Consider the following 20,767-nt stretch of genomic DNA (forward strand, 5'->3'; position numbering starts at 1 on the left):
CGATTTTTCATCAATTTTTTGTCAATTTTTTGCCACTTTTTCATAAATTTTTCGTCCATTTTTTGTCCATTTTCTGTCAATTTTTCATAATCTTTTTGTCAATTTTTTGTCATTTTTTGGTCATTTTTTGTCAATTTTTCATAATTTTTTCATAAATTTTTCGTCAATTTTTTGGTCAATTTTCTGTCCATTATTCATCCATTTTTTGTGACATTTTTGTCATTTTTCATACATTTTTCGTCACTTTTTCGTCAATGTTTTCTCACTTTTTTGTCACATTTCCATCATTGTTTTCGACTCAGTTTTGTTGCTTTTTTCCAGAAGCTTTTGGATTGGGGTAAAGCCAAACTGGAGAAAATGTGCTCAGTTCAGGTGGGAGTTCAGGGGTTAAAAAAAAGAAAAGGCTAAAATGAAATTCATCAAACTACAAACTAATAATGGCACTCTGGTAAAATAGCACACACATGTCCCGACCCCCAGGTTGAGAACCACTGAGCTAATCCCTTAAACCCCATTTATTGAGTTTTGAATGTCAAAAAACGAGGCGAAAATTACATTTTTACAAAATTTTTCACTAAAAAACAGCTTATTTTAAAACTAAACAAGAAATCCAAAATCTCCTCTGAAAACGTCTTGGCAACTCATTCATCAATAAAATGAAACCATAAATTTGAGCTCTATCCATTAGTCAGATTTTGGCGCCGAAAAGATGGGAAATTAGGGGCATTTTTAGGCATAAAACACCTTGTTCTTATAAGAAAAGATAAAATGACAGAAAACTTGATATCTAACTCAAATTGATATCTGTAAATATACATGTTTCACCTGTTCGCCTGCAGTGTCTCGCCTTAAAGAATGTAATGCAGTAAAATTCCACCTTCAGATGATGAAGATGAACCACCGTGGCATGAGGAGGAATCTAAAGTGCGTGTGTTTTAGTGTTTCCAGAGTCGTGTAACCGTGGTAACCGTGAGTGTTTGGGTGAAAGCCGCGCCCTGAGATGTTCGTGTGTTTAACCCGTTACACTGACGCTGGGTCAGGCCCGCACAGACTGGACTGAAGACATTGGGTGTGACCGGCCGCCGCTGCAGTACGTGTGTGAAGAGAGAGAATCTTTAAATATCCAGTGAATGAACTCGTCCCTTCGTGAGCACCGCCCACGCCGACGCTCCGCCCTCAGTTCCGGCCGAACGCGCCCTGTGCGGCGCTGGAGGCGGCGCTGGAGGCGGCGCTGGCGGCCGCGCTCTGGACGGTGCGGTTGCTCATGACGTTCTGAGAGAACTCCTGCTGGGCTTTGGTGAAGCTGGCTCCGGTCCGGCGGTACTTCGAGTGGACCTGCGAGAGACCACACAGAGCTCATGATTGGTGAGTTAGGGCTGTGCCGGTTTTGGATTTTTGCGATGTACGCTCATTGGCTTCAGAAGCGTTTCAAAGGTGGGGAGACACATTTGAAGGGGGGAGGGGGGCTCTCCAAGCACCTGAGCCGCTGATCTCCTGTCAGACCTGGCGCTTTATGAAAAACTGAGTGAATTAGGCTCTAATTATGAGGTGACGTCATGTTCGCTGATCATTTATTCAGCTTCAGCCTCTTCACTCCGACCATCGCAAACAAACATCTCTGCGCTTGTATCTTTATATTTCCCACACATACAGATCAAACTGAGTGAAAGGAGAAAGGAAGCAAACATTTACCTGTCAGATGAATTGTTCTGATATTATTTGGCTAAGTTAAGAGTCCAGACAGAGGTTTCACACGCGTGTTGACCGGTTGAAAACGCGTGCCAGCCCGGGGCAGTTTCCCCAAACTCAGGCTACATCAGCTTCATCACCCGCTTTGTAAACACATCCAACACTAAAGTTCCCTACCTTAAAGTTACTGGTCAGGCCTTTGTACTGATGAAGAAGGAAAACACACTGTCCACCTGCCGAGGACTGTGAAGATCCTGCTCCTCCAGAATAATCCGTGAAAATGTCAGAAAACACGTCCACGAGTCCTTGTGCTTTGGTTTGGTCAGATCTGCCAGTCCGTCCAACAATCAGCCTCTCGTCTTCGTAGTTTAGTTTAGTTTTCCCCCGGTTTGCAGAGCCATGTTTACATTTCAGCCGCTCTGAGGTGACGGTAGCAGAGCCGCATAAACACGCGGATAATGCCCAATTTTCTTTTTTCAAATTTAACTATTTTTAAAGTTTGTGACACATTTGTGCTTCTCGCACACACCAGACAGACCCATCACTACAGCTACAATAACAGACTCTCCTCTTACAGTTCAGGATTAGAATAATAAACTTATGCTTATTTAAATGTAGGCCATATGTTGAACACACGGCACTTTCTGTCAAATATGAAGCATTTCTGCAGATTTAAGTAGATCTTGGTGATGAGAAAAGATGAGGCAGGAGCTGTGGAGCGTCAGGGCAACACGTTTCTGATCTAAACACAACTCAGATCCATCATCTGTCAGTCCTCTGTCAGCAAACGTGTTTACGGCACTTCATTTCCCACAATCCCTTTGGCCTTTGTAGTTCAGCCAGCCGAGCGAGGCGGAGAAAAGCAGCTTCGCTCGCCGCCCCAAGGCGCTCCAGCCGCCTCGGTCTCACGAGAATACGGCTCCGTCGCACAGGTGGTGTCAGAGCGAGGGGCGGCCAGCTTGGACACGAATCTGACCAGCCTGCACCGCTCGCCTGCAGCGCCTCGCTCATCTTAAACACACCTATTTGCCTAATGTTGCCAAAGGAAGAATCCCAAACAATGGGCGAGGATCGCGCTTCTCTATGGTCCTTATGGTGAAGAGCTGACATTGCTGTAATACCGCCCCCTGGTGGCCAGGGGCGACTCCAACAGACACTTGGGACGTTTGAAGTCTCATTAGAATCAATGCTGCCAAGAACGGCCTAAAAGTCTGGCTCTTAAGAGTTTTTCTTTTTCTAAAAATCACTATGACCCATGTGACCACGCTGGGGGAGGTGAAATATTTTTAACCACCCTGGTTTTTGTTTATCAGCACGAAACGTGGAAGCATTGTGAATAAAGTTTAGAACGGCGACGTCCCTGGTTTGGAGGCTGATGTAAGTGCCGTACTGCTCTGATGTATTTAATGTATTGTCAAGACCCCAACACCACATTAACCAGATTGTCACCAGAACCATTGCTGATTATCCCTGGGACATCAGTCATTTAGAAAATGTACTTCAGCCCAGCAGCGGTTCATTTCAGACTCCCATTTTACTGCAAACGTCACTTCTTATGTCATGGGAAGGGTTAGCAACACCCACTTTCAAAATGTGGCTTCAGGATCTGTCCAACACTTTACATTGGGAAAACATGTGATTATTGTTGAAGGATAATGTTTGTTTTTAGTAATATTTGGCAACCCTTCATATATACATGCTGAATAAAAAACCTCTGTACCATTTTGAGGAGGATGACTCCCAGCACAGCGTTGACCGTGAAGAATCCTGCCACCACCATCATGGTGACGGCCACAGCCAGGTTGGTCTGGATCATACTGATGGCTGCGATCCAACCACTGCCAACACAAGAGCGGTCAGTACACAGCTGGAACAACACTGGAGAGGAGCAAACTGGGGGGGCACAGGGCTGGACATGAGTCTGTGGAGTCAACACGGAGCTAACACCAGGGTTTTCCTTAAATGTGTTTGTCAGCCATGTTTGTGCGAGCAGGAGTGTCTTAACGTATCCATGTCCAGGCCTGTGTTGCGATATTTAAATGGATGGAATGAATGAAAGAGAAAAGCCCCACAGTGAGAGCGAGAGAGTCCCAGGAGAAGATCCCACAGAAGGAAAGCAGTGGCAGAAGCTTAGCTCAGCAGCGCAGATCTGGAGAAGCAGAGAAGAGCAGGATGATGAGTCATTATGAGACAATACAGCTGCACAACATCTGGTCCCACACTCGCCTATTCCCCCAGCCCAAAGTCTCCTGTTCCCCCAGCCCAAAGTCTCCCGTTCCCCCAGCCCAAAGTCTCCTGTTCCCCCAGCCCAAAGTCTCCCGTTCCCCCAGCCCAAAGTCTCCTGCTCCCCCAGCCCAAAGTCACCTGTTCCCAAAGCCCAAAGTCTCCTGTTCCCCCAGCCCAAAGTCTCCTGCTCCCCCAGCCCAAAGTCTCCTGCTCCCCCAGCCCAAAGTCTCCTGCTCCCCCAGCACAAAGTCTCCTGTTCCCCCAGCCCAAAGTCTATTGTTCCCCCAGCCCAAAGTCTCCTGTTCCCCCAGCCCAAAGTCTCCTGTTCCCCCAGCCCAAAGTCTCCTGTTCCCCCATCCCAAAGTCTCCTGTTCCCCCGGCCCAAAGTCTCCTGTTCCCCCAGCCCAAAGTCTCCTGTTCCCCCAGCCCAAAGTCTCCTGTTCCTCCAGCCCAAAGTCTCCTGTTCCCCCAGCCCAAAGTCTCCTGTTCCCCCAGCCCAAAGTCTCCTGCTCCCCCAGCCCAAAGTCTCCTCCTCCCCCGGCCCACACTCGCCCGTTCCCCCAGCCCACACTCGCCCGTTCCCCCAGCCCACACTCGCCCGCTCCCCCAGCCCACACTCACCTGTTCCCCCAGCCCGGGATGCCCACCGTCTGGATGATGTACACCACGACTTGGAAGAAGAACACGAAGAAGAAGAAGAAGAAGCTGAAGGAGCTGTCGGACCTGGAGGGAGAGGGAGACACGGTCAGTACGACTTCCCCCTGAACCCCCCGGTCCAGACGACGGCACCGGCTGACGTTTTACCTGAAGGCCTTGTAGACGGGCCGGTACCAGCACAGGAAGGCCACGGGGGTGAAGAGCCCGAACCACAGGATGGACAGGCCGAAGTCCACCCCGTGTGTGGTGGCGGCGGTGAAGTAGGCCAGGCAGCCCAGCAGGTTCAGGAACAGGGTGGCGCTGTGGACTGACCACACAAGACCACACAAGACCACACAAACACAGGACCGCTCATTCAACATGTTATTTCAGCCTTTTTGTTCCTAAGTAATCCCATGTTTAACCCCTTAACTCCCACGTGAACCGAGCAGTTTCTCCAGTTTGGCTTTACCCCAATCCAAAAGCTTCTGGGAAAAAGGTGTGAAAATAGCGACAGAACTGAGACGAAAACAATGATGGAAATGTGACAAAAAATTGATGAAAAAAGTCACAAAAAATTGACGGAAATTGACAAACATTTGATAAAAATTTGACAAAAAATGACAAAAAAAAGAAAGAAAAAAAAAGACGAAAAATGATAAAAAATGTGATAAAAAATGTCACAAAAAATTTGACAAAAAAATAACAAAAATTGACAAAAAATGTCACAAAAAATTGACGGAAATTGACAAAAAAATGACATAAAAAATGACAAAAGTGTGACAAAAAATGGACAAAAAAATGACAAAAAAAGGGAAAAAAAGACGAAAAATGATGAAAAATGTGATAAAAAATTGACAAAAAATTGACAAAAAATGTCACAAAAAATGGACAAAAATGTGATAAAAATTTGACAAAATATTACACAAAAAATGACGACAAAATGACAAAAGTGTGACAAAAAGTGACAAAACATTTACGAAAAATGACAAAAAATGGACAAAAAACTGACGGAAAAATGACCAAAAAAACCCAGACAAAAATGTGACAAAAAATGAAAAAAAAAAAAAATGAAGAAAAAAAATTACAAAAAAAATGAAAAAAGTGAGTTGAATAGCCCCAAAAATGATGGAAAAAAATCTGATGACGTGAGGAAAAAGATCCATTTAGATTTGTAGATCTTGGCTTTCAAATGAGGTGTTACACTGGCCTACAGGATTTGGGTAAAGCTAAACTGGAGAAAATGCTTTCAGTTCCGGCGGGAGTTAAGAGGTTAAAAAGGTCCTATATCATGCAATATTTACTTTTTGGAGCTTTTTTTCCCCTCTGTGTATTAAAGCTCAGACACTTTACCAAAAACTTCACTTGTGGAGCAGCATCACTTCCAACAGCCCTTCCTAACAGATTAATAAAGTTCAAACTCTCTTCCTCACATGACCTTTAACTTAAGCATTTCAATCACTAACATCACTAAAGTAAAAGATATCATTTTGTTTAACCACAAAACGAGTCGTATGGTTGTTGGTGTCTATTCTATACTTCAGGGTGTTGTTTTCCAAAGACTCACACATCCAGAGGTAGTACATCCTCTTGCAGATCCTCCTGTACTCCTCCGGGATGTCCTCCTCAAAGTCCTGGTAGAAACAGGGCTTCACTGGGAAGAACTTGGGCAGGGGCGGCCAGTTGTTCTCCTTCTCTGGAACAACACAAGTGACGGACAAGAAGTTAGAGACAGACACAAAGATGCAGTGTGTGAGTGTCCTTGAACATCCGTGTCTGTCACTGACCTCCAGTGTTGGTTCGTGGTGCACTGCGTGTCTCCAGCTCTCGCTCTTTCCTCTCCAGCTCCGCAGCTTTCTTCTCCAGCTCCTCCTGCTGTTTGGCCAGAGAGGCAGCGGCTGCACTCGCACTGGCCTGTGGACGGACAACAATCAATCAACAACTCAATCAGTTAACAATCGTCTTCTTTTTCTACAGTAACAGAGGAAATAAATGTATGCTTCATGTATACAATCCATCCCCTGAGTATTTGACTTGCTGCAGTGCGTCTCTGTCAAACAGCTCATGTTATTGATGCATCATCCTGCTGGGACTGCTCGATTATAGATGAAATAATAATCAGGATTATTTTAGTAATAATCCATCGAATTCCGATCAACAAAAGCAATGCAAAAATGTTCTTTTAACCAGTGTTAATGTCGTCGACTAAAATATTTAGTCTTAATTTTAGTCAAAGTGATATTTTTGTGACTAAAATTGGACTAAAACTAAATTAAAAGTTTTTCATGAGACTAAAACTGTGACTAAAATGTCCAGATGTTTTAGTCGACTAAAATCAGATCAGAAAATCTACTACTACCACTACTACTAAACTACAAATGCCAGTCTGAAAGAGCCTCATATCATGTAAATTCTGCTATAGGAGCTGCTCAAACAAGGATGAAAATGTGAAAAAAGTGAGGAAAAAACTAACGAAAAAGTGACAAAAAATGGACAACATTTTACAAAAGAGAAAGAGAAAAATTTGACGAAAAATTTAGAAAAAAGTGACAAAAAAGTGATAAGAATTTGACGAAAAAATTTGAATAATTTGTCGAAAAAGTGACAAAAAAAATCATGAAAACTTGACAAAAATGAGACGACTGCCCAACAAAAAAAAGTGATGAAAAAAATCTGATGTGAGGAAAAAGATCAATTTAGTTTTGTAGGTCTTAGCTTTCAAATGAGGCGTTACACTGGCCTACAGGATTTGGGTAAAGCTCCCACTCCTTTTCGAGTTTATGTACAGCATTATGTCTATATGCAAGTATATATGTCATGAATGCATGTTAAAATGTCGCAAAAGCTGCACATGTTAATGTAAAAAATGGTGTAAAAAAAAATATATATATTGTACATTGAACTCAGAATAAACAATAAATAAATAAAGCTGAACTGGAGAAAATGCTCTCAGTTCAGGCGGGAGTTAAGAGGTCAAATATGATTATAATGAATATTATCAATGCAAAGTCGACTAAATTAGTCTTAAATTTAGTCGACTAAATTGACATGCAATTTGAGTCGACTAAAAGTAGACTAAAATTGAAAAAAATATTTTTTCGACTAAATCTCGACTAAAATTACATTACATTTTAGTCAAAAGACTAAGACAAACTAAATTAAAATATGTTGTCAAAATTAACACTGCTTTTAACAATTACAAAAGTCCAAATTAAATAAAATGATGCTCACCCTTCTAAACTAATCCACTATGAGAGCTTTTAAGTCTCCCTCACACCTGCCCAAGCAAACCAAAACATCACCCCCCAGCGTTTGTTTAGGCCGGACCAAACCTTTGAGCTCTGTACTCTCTGCTCCCCTTTGAGTTTGTGGGGGGGTCACGACTGGACTGACGTTCGAATCGTGTAGTGTGGGGGGTAGAAAGACACGACTACACTCCAGTCGTAGGAAATCAAACATGTTTGATTTTGGACGCACGGGAGAAACGCGGGTGATTTTACCGACACAAATGTGAATGACAGAGAGATATAAAGACAGAAAAACACCGCCGCGCCTCCTTTTTTCACTTCTCTGTTAAACCAGCGGCACAAACGACTCATTTCATGGCCACAGCCCCACACACGAAACAGCACAACTTTATATCAGCAAAAGTTCACCACAACCACCTTTTCCAGCTACATTTCAACCACGAGCAGAGTTTAGCGGCTCTTACTGAGTTTGGAGACAAACTGTTTAGCTTCACCTCGATGCTAACGGTGGCTAACGGCGGCTAGCCTCCCCGCTTTCTCCTCCGTCTCCTCCATCACTGAGGTCCGTCCCCTTTTCTTATTAAATCCACTGAAACACGTCCCGCTTCTTCCTGTCGCCGACTTTTATCTCCATGTGACAGAACTATAGCCCAGTTGAAGCTTCGTAGTAGCAGTAAGCTAGCGCTGCGGTGTTGTGACATTGTTGACACCGTTGACCAATCGGGACACACACGTTATCCCGCGCTCACAAACACAGGCCTGTCTTTGTGGATTTGGGCTCAGTTTTGAAGCCGTAGAGACGACAGACGCGCTGTGTTATAAAACATCAGCTGTTTGTCAGAATCGTGAGTCGCGTGTGAACCCCCAGACGTTCTATAATCGACCTGAATCCAGTCGTGTAGTGTGGACCCCCCATTCTATATAAAAGTCGTTTAGTTTGTGCTGACCTTAAAGTGCTTTGAGTGCCTACTGATGAGATGGAAACTCAGACCCCGTCCGAAACGAGCAGATTGGTCAGAGTTCTCCCGCCAAACCGGATGTGCATCAGCGTCCGCCATGATAAGAAGCCTCCAAATTGGGCAATTAGGAAGTAGGTAGGAAAAGGAGCCTCAATGCTAACTATCAAAGCTACTTTAGCATAGGGATCTCTGGTGCTAACTCACCGTCAAAATACATGTTGTCGTCACAGCACAGTCACATGTCAGAGTTAACCTCTTAACTCCCGCCTGAACCGAGAGCATTTTCTCCAGTTCAGCTTTACCCAAATCCTGTAGGCATTTGAAAGCTAAGATCTACAAAACTCATCTAAATGGATCTTTTTCCACACGTCAGATTTTTTTCCATCTTTTATTGAGGATTATTCAACTCATTTTTGTAATTTTTTGTGACATTTTTTAGTCACATTTTTGTCCATTTTTTGTCAATATTTTGTCATTTTTTCATCAATTTATTGTGACATTTTTGCCACTTTTTATGTCCATTTTTTGTCACATTTTTGTCATGTTTTGTCATTTTCATGTCATTTTTTTTGCCCATTTGTGGTCAACTTTGTGTCAAATTTTTATCGCATTTTTGTCCTTAAATGTGCTCGGTTCAGGTGGGAGTTAAGGGGTTAAGAGCCGCCTCAGTAAACAGATTAAATGAAGGCAGTTTGTGCTTTTGCTTTCATTGGGTAGAAACTTACGTCACATGGATCATTTGCATACTGTAGCTTTACGAGATAAAACAAGGCAAAAGGGAAATGTGATGACTTGTTCAGATTTTTCTTCTTTTTCCACCTTCAATATCTTTATTTGGACACTGTTACATATGCAGTACAGTAGGGGGCGACATGCGCTTGTGTTTGCCTGCAGTCTGCCAATAGCCTTAAAGAAGAAGAACAGCAGCTGTCGGTGATGTCACTTCCCCTTCCCCCTGGGTAAGGACGGTCGGATTGGGCAAATGCTGCTGAAGCAAAAGTTCACTACACTGCAAAAAGTAATTAACTAGATCAGAATCTCAATTTGAGCACAATAATCCAAATTTTAGCTGTTTTGACTAGTTAAGTTGTTGGGCATTTGTCTTAGATTATTTCACTTGTTCTGAGATGTTTCTGACTCGTTTCGATACATTCCGTCCTTATTTCAGGTCATTTTCTTTGCCAATGGGGAAAGAAAATTGGTCTTATCTCATTGGCAATTTTACTTTCTTATTTCAAGCGAGATTTACCCTAGAACTGGTCTGAAATGTCCTCAAACAAGCAAAGCAAACTTGGTCCGATCAGGAAAAGTGTCTAAATGAGAGAAAACCGCTCAAAACAAGATACATTTCCTCAATTCAACTCATTTAATGCTTGATATTCACTTTTTGCAGTGTAGTTATGCAAACACAGTGATTCTGACATGTAAACTGACTCTACTCTCGGTGTAGTGACGGGTCCTGAAGCCCTACAAGGCTCACCTGTGCGCTCTGCTCCACAGACGTCGGCAGCACCGCGGGCTGGGACACAGTGGCCGTGATGGGGATGGTGGTGCCGGTGACGCTCCCCTGATGGACAGATGATGATGATGATAAACACACTGCAGGAGTTATAAGGAGTACTGTATTACAGAAGTATTGAAAGTACTCACTGTTTCCGGCGCAGTGAAGGGGTTGAAGTCGTTGAGCCGATCGGCGCCTCCGCTGGTGGCTTGTGTGACCGAGGCGTCCTGCAGGAGAAACAGAGGAGACTTTCACCACATCATTTATTTATCTGCTCCGGCCTCTAGTGACACATCTTCATAACCCGACTAAAGAGTCTAAAGAGCAGACGTTCATCTCACTGCAGCACATTTGATTTGAATTCATTATCTGTGAAGGGAATCAGGGATAACGTTCAGCACGGGGTCCAAAACCAGGTATAAACCAGGGCGGGACAAAGTATCGCGATACTGAGGGATGCAATAGATATCGCAAGAAACCACAATGTGACAAAATGACTTAAATTTTCCACAAGACTGAGATCGACACATCTTTTGCAGACTCAGCCTAAATAAAAACAAAACGCAAGAAACTGCTGTGTGTAAAAGTGCAGTTTCCATGGTTTTAAATTCAAGACTTTGTGTTTCGATCAGGGGTCACGGATTCAATTTCCCCAAAGTCCAAAATGAAAAAAAAAATGAAAAGGTCACGTAAATGTCCGGAACGTACGGGGTTAATTCAGGATTAAAGGGATTTTTATGCTTTTATTAAATCTATTACTGTGATTTGAAAATAATGCAATTAAGTGAATCCTGTTATTGTTTTTTGTTTTGGCTCTTAAAACGCAAAAAGCACAGCCTCTATTATACACAATGTGCACATAATATGTAGGGCTGGGACAAAATATCGGATCGAAATACTTTGTGCTGCAATACCAAGTATCAATACTTTTTCAAGTATCGCAATACTTAACTACAATAACTACTTTCGATATCTGTGTTTGGAGGCATTTTTATCCTGCACTCCTTTGTTTTCCAAGTTTTAAGGTAGACATATTTCAAAATCTTTATTATTTACTGTATCGCAATACATATCGGATCGGCCCGAGTATCGTGCTACATATCGGATTGTGAAAAAAGTGGATCGTCCCAGCCCTATATGACGTGATGCGTTTCTCCTCTGCTCAGTTCAACACACCGAGTCCTGGTTTAGTCACTGGTTTAGTCACTGGTTTAGTCACTGGTTTAGTCACTGGTTTAGTCACTGGTTTAGTCACTGGTTTAGTCACTGGTTTAGTCACTGGTTTAGTCACTGGTTTAGTCACTGGTTTAGTCACTGGTTTAGTCACTGGTTTAGTCACTGGTTTAGTCACTGGTTTAGTCACTGGTTTAGTCACTGGTTTAGTCACTGGTTCAGACCCTGGTTCAGACCTGCTCTCTGCTGATTGGGAAACAGCCGCACTATTGGCGCATTACGATCGCGCATATTTAATTAAGCGTCCTCCGTTTTTTGTTCAGCCGTATTTCAGTCATTCCGGAACCGTTTCTAAAAATGTTAAAAGTCTGATGGAGCTCAGAGGTAGGACTTTCTCTTTCTGTCCATCTGGGCTGTAGTTTAAAGGTATTTCAGGATTTTTGACATAGGGCCTCATTTCATTTCTTTTGTAATTCAAGCAGTTCTTATGTTTGAAGAGTTTCGTGGCGTTAGGCTAGTGCAAGGCTAGTGCATGTCTATGGTATCAGCTAGCCTGCATTAAAAACAGTGTGACCCGCTCCACAGAGCACCTGAGGCAAATCACTTAGAGTAACTTTAACCATTTTGCATTTAAAAGACCTTATATTTGAGCAGCTTCAGCTTCGTGGTTGTATAAGCTACGCGGCGGTGGAGTGATCTGTGAGAAAATAGTCCCTCAAAATGTGATCATTCATGTGATGCAGGTCAGTTATATTCAAAACATGATTCTTTGGACACAGACATTTATATGGTTAGTCTGGTGTTATCAGTGATTTGCCTCAGGTGCTCTGTGGAGCGGGTCACACTGTTTTTAATGCAGGCTAGCTGATACCATAGACATGCATTAGCCTTGCATTAGCCTAGCGCCACAAAACTCTTCAATTATAAGAACTGCATGAATTACAAAACAAAATATCTCCAAAAAAAACCCTCTGACTTAGATCGAATGGAACAAACTGTTGAACTGGTTTAGTAAAATTATGTTTTTTTTAATATTGTGCAGCCAGAGTAAAAACTAGTCATTGATAATAAAAGTATTACAGTTGTGGACACACAAGCCCAACACTCAAAGTCTTGCTCCAGTTAAGTCAACATTTGTCTAATGGGAGTGGCTCGTACTGTTTGTAGGAGACATCGATTACACTGGATCACGAAAAAATACTTTTGTGTCTAATAACAGGTTGCATTGATGTTAAAGAATTCTGTTTCAGTCGGAGCCGAAACAACTCTACGAGAATTAAACCGTCTTTAAAAGGAATTTCCAAAAAGAAAATGTCCAAATGTTTCCCCTGGTCAGTATTTCAGTTATTTTTATTATTTTTGTGCATATTAATGAACATCTGTAATGTAAATATGCCAGATTGTAGCAAATATGCTCATTTCCAAACTTTGTGAGAGTTTTTGCTGTATGTGAATTGGCCCAGTAATTAGAGAAATCATCAATAAACTAATAGAAAACTACATGTTACCACAGTTACCGCCATGAGCTCGTCCACCTCCATTTAAACTATAGGCGCTTTAGAATGTTGTGATGTCACATGAACCAATTGTTTATTTACTGATTTAGAACACTCTTTTCCAAAGCAAAAAATAATAAATGTTTCAGTTTCCAACAACATAATGACTTGATTGTGATTTATTAGACTAAACGCAGGGGTCCTCAGACTTTTTTCTCTGGGGGCCACATTGTTGTTCCTGACTGTGATGGGGGGCCGGGCCGGGCCGGGCCGGGTTATTACATAGAATTGTTTGACTCAGAGCAAAATGCCTCAGTGTGAAGTAGAGACGACTCGCCTGCACAGTCGACCCCACAACTTTATCCACAAGATCAACACCTGATTCAGGCTCATGTTTGTTTCACTGTAGTGGTTTGTAAGTGACCAAGTCTTCACACTTTGTTTTAATTTCCATTTATTTATATTTTCAAATAAAACATCATGTAATGTGACCAAAGTAATAACTTCTTACACTTGTGCTTTACAAGCCTGTTCACAAGTTTCTCAAAGTTCTGTCGTCATTATTCATTCTCTCCACACTCTGTGGTTAAGCTTCATTTACCACGTGGCTATAATGTGTTTATATTCTGATCTCTTACGTCAGTGCCCTCTGCTGGACACCTGTGGAATTATTTTTCTATTCATTCAAATTAGTGGCTGGAATGCTGGTTATTTAGTTAAAATATCCTAACTCCGCACAGGAATGGGCTGAGACCAGGGCTGCTCGATTATAGAAAAAATAATAATCACGATTATTTTAGTAATAATTGAAATCACGATTATTCAAACGATTATTTGTTGCATTAAAAAAAATCTTTATTTTATTTATTCATTTTTATTATTATTTTAAAAACAACTATGGACTACATTTTCTTTGGACAATAAAAGCATTTTTTTTTTAATATGCTCACGTTTCTAAACTAATCCTATAGGGACACCTGCCCCCTGCTGGCCAGCCCTCACACCTGCCCCCTGCTGGACAGCCCTCACACCTGCCCCCTGCTGGCCAGCCCTCACACCTGCCCCCTGCTGGACAGCCCTCACACCTGCCCCCTGCTGACCAGCCCTCACACCTGCCCCCTGCTGGCCCGCCCTCACACCTGCCCCATGCTGGCCGCCCTCACACCTGCCCCCTGCTGGACAGCCCTCACACCTGCCCCCTGCTGGCCCGCCCTCACACCTGCCCCCTGCTGGCCAGCCCTCACACCTGCCCCCTGCTGGACAGCCCTCACACCTGCCCCCTGCTGGCCAGCCCTCACACCTGCCCCCTGCTGGACAGCCCTCACACCTGCCCCCTGCTGGACAGCCCTCACACCTGCCCCCTGCTGGCCCGCCCTCACACCTGCCCCCTGCTGGCCAGCCCTCACACCTGCCCCCTGCTGGACAGCCCTCACACCTGCCCCCTGCTGGCCAGCCCTCACACCTGCCCCCTGCTGGCCAGCCCTCACACCTGCCCCCTGCTGGACAGCCCTCACACCTGCCCCCTGCTGGACAGCCCTCACACCTGCCCCCTGCTGGCCAGCCCTCACACCTGCCCCCTGCTGGACAGCCCTCACACCTGCCCCCTGCTGGCCAGCCCTCACACCTGCCCCCTGCTGGACAGCCCTCACACCTGCCCCCTGCTGGACAGCCCTCACACCTGCCCCCTGCTGGACAGCCCTCACACCTGCCCCCTGCTGGCCGCCCTCACACCTGTCCAACAGAGCCGCGCGGCCTGATGACATCATCACACAGCGCTAATGTTTTTATGTCAAACCAAAGCCTGAGCCTTTAGCTCGTGAAATGCGAAGGGAACAGAAGCAATCATCTCAGCTGAAGTAATAAGAGTTTGTTTGAGCTCCTTGATCTGCTCCTGAAGTAGAGTTTTAGACTTTTCTACTAAACAAAACCAGGGCATGAGCAAAGGATGTGGAGGCTTCTGAACAGCTGTTCTCTTTCAGCACAAGGTGAGCTCTGAACAGCGGAGTTATCAAAGAGTTAGGTATAAAAAATATTAGTACGATATTATTTACAGTTCTGTCACGCTGGTGTTTCAGCTGATCAGACGCGTCACACAAACAGAGCAGGACCGACGAGCGGGAGGGCATCCTTAATAATCGTTTGTTCTCGATTATGCTATTTTTGTGATATCGTCTAGTGTAATAATCGAAATCGTAATCGAATTTCGATTAATTGCACAGCCCTAGCTGAGACTTACTTTTTTTTGTGACATACTCGGGGATTTGTGCTCTACAAGTCGGGGCCGGATTAAATCATCTTGCGGGCCGAAGTTTGAGGACCCCTGGACTAAAGTATAACACGACGACACGGACAAAACTGCCTGCTTCTCCAGCCATAACCATAACTATGAATTAAGAATGTAATAATAACACCCCTTCGTCCTGAAACCGTAAGGAAATGGCAGCTGCCTCCAGAGGTTTCCGCCTTCTATGGCCTTTTTAAAGTAATGATTGAACACAGACTTGTTATTCGTATCTTAAACATCCTCATTTTTATCTTTTCACTAATTTTTTTTTTTTTTCCGGCCCTCCAGCACAGAAGCTCTGGCCCCCAAGATGATTTTGAGAAATATTATTCTGCAAATAAGAGATCAAATACCTGTTAGAGTTGTCTGAAAATGCCATAAAGAAGTGTCAGTATTTTTAAAATGTCAGAACATCCCGCTTGATCATATATAATGTTAAACAGTGATTCTCCACTGGGGGGTCGGGACCCAAAAGTGGGTCACGGAACCATTTCCAGTGGGTCGCGAGTCTATGGGGAACTTTTATTCAATATTTTCCATCTGAAACTGCAGAAACACTAACTGTGTTAAAGTGTTAAAATTAATGTTATTGGGTTGTTTTGATCAGAGTTTCGGGGGGAAATCTACGGCTTGCTCAACAACAACGTGTGGAAAATACACATGCGATATATGACAAATGAGTTTTATTTGGGTCCTCGGCTCGTCATCCGAGGGTGATGGAGGATCCCAGAGACACTGATGTAAAACATTGGCATTTGCAGAAAATTCTTCTTTACTTTAGGCTATAATGTTGAGGTTCGGCCCTTGGGTGTTTTGGAAATGATGAAAATCAGCCTCCACGACGCAGACTTGCCTCCCCCTGGACTATGGTCATAACACGGCCTCGTGAACAGGTTCAATCCCATTCGTTTCACGCAATTCTGCCAAAAACGTTTATTCACACATTTCCTCTAAAACCTCTTATTATACGGCTCTTCACAACCTAAGTAGAAGCTCCGTTGATTTGAATGGGATTTCCCAACGTTCTACCGGTCATTATTTTCTGATAAAGGACGTCTGAGAAAAATAATGACGCTGCCAATGGCAACGGAAGAGGAGCTACAGAAAACAAAAAAAGGACAAACGAGGAGATGGTGAAAGACTGTTGTGGAACAGAGGTAGCTGCAGGAGGAAGAGGAAGGAGGTGAGCTGACCAGTGCAGGACACCATGCTCTGGGACAAACCCAGGAGGTGCTGCACCATTTCAGAATAAAGCTTACTATTTATTTATAAAAAGGGTTTATATAAATATGTCAAAAATAAAAATTTAATTCGATTATCTCTCATAACGCAATAGATTCTCGAGTTTTAAGTTTATTTTAGCACTAAAATGTCAATAACTTTTACATTTTTTGAGCAAATGAAATGACATTTTGCATACAATGTCTTGAAAGCAGACAGTAACAAACTATATAACTTTAAAACAAAACAAAACCATACTTTTTATGTTCTGATTTTTTTTTCTCACTTTACCCCATTAAAATGCCGATAAACACATTTTGGTGTCAATGTGGGACCCTTAGATGAACTCTGATTGGCTTCAAATTTTGCAGAGCTGCTATTTAGCATGAACCTCACCCCCCCAAAAAAGGTAGGTGGAATTGAAAGACCTAAGGGGATTTGATGCACCCTACTCCGCACGTACATAGCAGCGACACTATCTGTCCCGTCACTGAGAGAGAAGTTGGGGAATCGTGAGTCTGACTTTCAACTTACCCAGAGATTCACCACCATTCCTCCAACTGCGCCTTCAGCTAAGTAGCTAGGCTAGCTGCTAGCCTTGCTGCTTCTAGCCTAGCCAAACGTTGCCGAGCAACGCGCAAACTTTTGGGAACTATTTGTCGCGGAAGTCATTAAATAAACCTTTCGACCTTCATAAAAGTCTACGAAGTTTATGTTGTGTGTGTTCAGTTGGAAAATGGCCGGATAATAAGTGTGCGAACAAGTCCGGTTCGCCCTGTCGGTGCTTATTTTCCCGATAATGACCAGCGTTCTATACATTATCCCTTACTTAACTCCCACCTTAACCGAGTGCATTTTCTCCAGTTCAGTTTTACCCAAATCCACACCTCATTTGAAAGCAAAGACCTAAAAACTGGTGGATCTTTTTCCACTTGTTGTCGTCAACTTTTTGAATTTTTTTCCCATCACTTTTTTGTTTGGCTTTCATCACATTTTTGTCACATTTCCATTCCATCCTCTTTTGTTGCATTTTTGTCACACATTTGTCCCTTTTTTGTTGCCTTTTTATTGTATTTTCATCCTTGTTTTCATCTCATTTTTTACACTTTATTTTTTTAGATATGAATGAAAACCAAATGAGAAAATGTGCTTGGTTCAGGTGGGGGTTAACAGACTAATAGGGTGTTTTCTAAAGGGAGGAGTTGAAGTTGGAAAAAATGACCTCTGCCTCGTCACCTCGACATACGTCACTTCCTGTGCCCGAAGCTCAATAACCATCTCAAATAATGTCAAACCAAGGAAAACGAGGACAACTCTTTAGCATGAAATACATCCGTGTACGCCATGTTATATGTTGAGAACACTTTATCAAACGTGTCAGTTTTTAGTTTAATTTAAGAACAAACGAACAGCTTCTCCGAATTGCCTCGAGTAAAAAGCATGTTTGCCTTTGAGAAACGTACACAACATTAACAGGCAGCTCAGAACTACGCTGGAAGGCAAACTCAGGTCCTCACGCCCGTTTATATCAAGGCTAAGAGCTTTCACCTCTTACCACCCGCCTAAACCAAATGCATTCTGTCCTCTTTGGCTATAGGCCTGTGTAACACCTCATTTGAAAGCTAAGACCCACAAAACTGATCTTTTTCCTTGTGTTGTTTTTATTTTTGTTTTTTAATTTTTGTTGAATTTGTGTCACATTTGTGTCACTTTTTGGTTGAATTTTTGTCACATTTTTGTTGATTTTTTGTCATTTTTTGGTTGAGTTTTTGTCATTTTTTGGTTGAATTTTTGTCACTTTTTGGTTGAGTTTTTGTCACTTTTTGGTTGAGTTTTTGTCACTTTTTGGTTGAATTTTTGTCACTTTTTGGTTGAGTTTTTGTTGAATTTTTGTCACTTTTTGGTTGAGTTTTTGTTGAATTTTTGTCACTTTTTGGTTGAGTTTTTGTCACTTTTTGGTTGAATTTTTGTCACTTTTTGGTTGAATTTTTGTTGAATTTTTGTCACTTTTTGGTTGAATTTTTGTCACTTTTTGGTTGAATTTTTGTCACTTTTTGGTTGAGTTTTTGTTGAATTTTTGTCACTTTTTGGTTGAATTTTTGTCACTTTTTGGTTGAATTATTGTCACTTTTTGGTTGAATTTTTGTCACTTTTTGGTTGAATTTTTGTTGAATTTTTTTCACTTTTTGGTTGAGTTTTTGTCACATTTTTGTTGAATTTTTGTCATTTTTTGGTTGAGTTTTAGTTGAATTTTTGTCACATTTTTGTTGAATTTTTGTCATTTTTTGGTTGAATTTTTGTCACATTTTTGTTGAATTTTTGTCACATTTTTGTTGAGTTTTTGTTGAATTTTTGTCAATTTTTGGTTGAGTTTTTGTCACATTTTTGTTGAATTTTTGTCACTTTTTGGTTGAATTTTTGTCACATTTTTGTTGAATTTTTGTCACATTTTTGTTGAATTTTTGTCACTTTTTGGTTGAATTTTTGTCACATTTTTGTTGAATTTTTGTCACATTTTTGTTGAATTTTTGTCACATTTATGTTGAATTTTTGTCACATTTTTGTTGAATTTTTGTCACTTTTTGTTGATTTTTTGTCACTTTTTGTTGAACTTTTGTCATTTTTTGGTCGAGTTTTTTGTCACTTTTTGTTGAATTTTTGTCACATTTTTGGTTGAATTTTTGTTGAATTTTTGTCACTTTTTGTTGAATTTTTGTCACATTTTTGGTTGAATTTTTGTTGAATTTTTGTCACATTTTTGGTTGAATTTTTGTCACTTTTTGGTTGAATTTTTGTCACATTTTTGTTGAATTTTTGTCACTTTTTGGTTGAATTTTTGTCACTTTTTGGTTGAATTTTTGTCACATTTTTGTTGAATTTTTGTCACATTTTTGTTGCATTTTTGTCACATTTTTGTTGAGTTTTTGTTGAATGTTTGTCACATTTTTGGTTGAATTTTTCTCACTTTGTGGTCGAGTTTTTTGTCACTTTTTGTCATTTTTTTGTTGAATTTTTGTTGAATTTTTGTCACATTTTTGTTGAATTTTTGTCACTTTTCGTAAAATTTTTGTCACTTTTCGTAAAATTTTTGTCACTTTTTGTCGCATTTACATCCTTCTTTTCTTCTCATTTCTTGTGGCTGTTTTGGTTCTTTTTCCCTAAGAAGCTTTTAGATTAGAGTAAAGCCCAACTGGAGAAAATGGGACGTGTTCAGGTGGGAGTTCAGAGCTTTAAACACAATCCTCTCCGTGTCCGCTGTAATGGCGCTCGCAGAGGAGGCGTCCAAACACCTGTTGCCTCGTCTCTTACCTGCGCAGGCTCGTTTCCACCCCCGCCACACACCGACAAACTCATTTATATCCAACTTTAACCACACAACAACACACAGTTACGCTTTAACTCTCCCTGAAAAGCAAAACCCGCCTCAGTGAAGCCAGGAAATACACGCACCGAACCCCGCAGCCTAAACCAACCACCCAAACAGGTTTTAGGTGCACCATATTGTTCCAACTTCCAACAACTCCGAAGCGGTTAAAGCGGTGTAAGCGCGCGCTGACCTGAAAGGGGTTGACGTCCACCGGGTCCGCGAAGGGGTTGCTGTCAAAGCCGGACATGTTTGCGGTTGTTTCGGAGCGAAATGGGGCCGAGAGAGAGCGCTTCCTCCTGCGGCTCTGGGTCAGGATACAGTGAGCCGTCCTCCCTGATGCTGCTGCTGCGGCTGTGGACTGCGCATGCGCGGCTCAAGAGGCGGGAGGGAGGGAGGGAGGCCCACGTCATCGGAAGATGCACAGTCACCCGGCGCTCGTTACGGTTAGCATGTTTGTTAGCTCTTAACCGCTGAGGGACAAAATTTACCCCCAAAATACCTTTTCTGTGCTTAAATCCTATTTATTAACCTCTTAACTCCCGCCGGAACCGAGAGCATTTTCTCCAGTTCAGCTTTACCCAAATCCTGTAGGCCAGTGTAACGCCTCATTTGAAAGACCTACAAAACTAAACTGATCTTTTTACTCACGTCAGATTTTTTTTCATCACTTTTTCGTCAATTTTTTCTCAATTTTTCGTCAATTTCTTTTTACTTTTTTGTCAATTTTTTGTAAATTTTTGTCATTTTTTCTACATTTTTTGTCACTTTTTCGTGAAGTTTTTCGATTTTTTTGTCAATTTTTTTGTTACATTTTCGTCAAATTATTCGCATTTTTTTTGTCAAATTCTTATCACTTTTTTATCCATTTTTCGTCAATTTTTTTCACTTTTTTGTCCATTTTTTTCTCCATTTTTGTCATTTTTTTGTCCATTTTTTGTCACTTTTTCGTCAAATTATTCGCATTTTT

The 20,767-nt window shown here is 42.0% G+C and overlaps 1 protein-coding gene across 1 annotated transcript; it reads right to left on the bottom strand.

Annotated features, from left to right (window-relative positions):
* Positions 1 to 1,105: 1,105 nt before the first annotated feature.
* On the bottom strand, positions 1,106 to 20,244 carry scamp2l (secretory carrier membrane protein 2, like). The gene is made up of 9 exons (XM_079554747.1): positions 19,991 to 20,244; positions 10,409 to 10,486; positions 10,239 to 10,325; positions 6,339 to 6,465; positions 6,119 to 6,247; positions 4,720 to 4,879; positions 4,537 to 4,638; positions 3,410 to 3,527; positions 1,106 to 1,335 (listed from the first exon to the last, which is right to left on the bottom strand). The coding sequence occupies exons 1-9, from the start codon at positions 20,045 to 20,047 to the stop codon at positions 1,177 to 1,179; spliced, it is 1,017 nt and encodes a 338-aa protein (XP_079410873.1). The 5' UTR covers positions 20,048 to 20,244; the 3' UTR covers positions 1,106 to 1,176.
* Between the last annotated feature and the right edge of the window lie 523 nt (positions 20,245 to 20,767).

The sequence above is a fragment of the Gobius niger genome, assembly GCF_951799975.1.
Source record: "Gobius niger genome assembly, chromosome: 4".
Classification (NCBI taxonomy): Eukaryota; Metazoa; Chordata; class Actinopteri; order Gobiiformes; family Gobiidae; genus Gobius; species Gobius niger.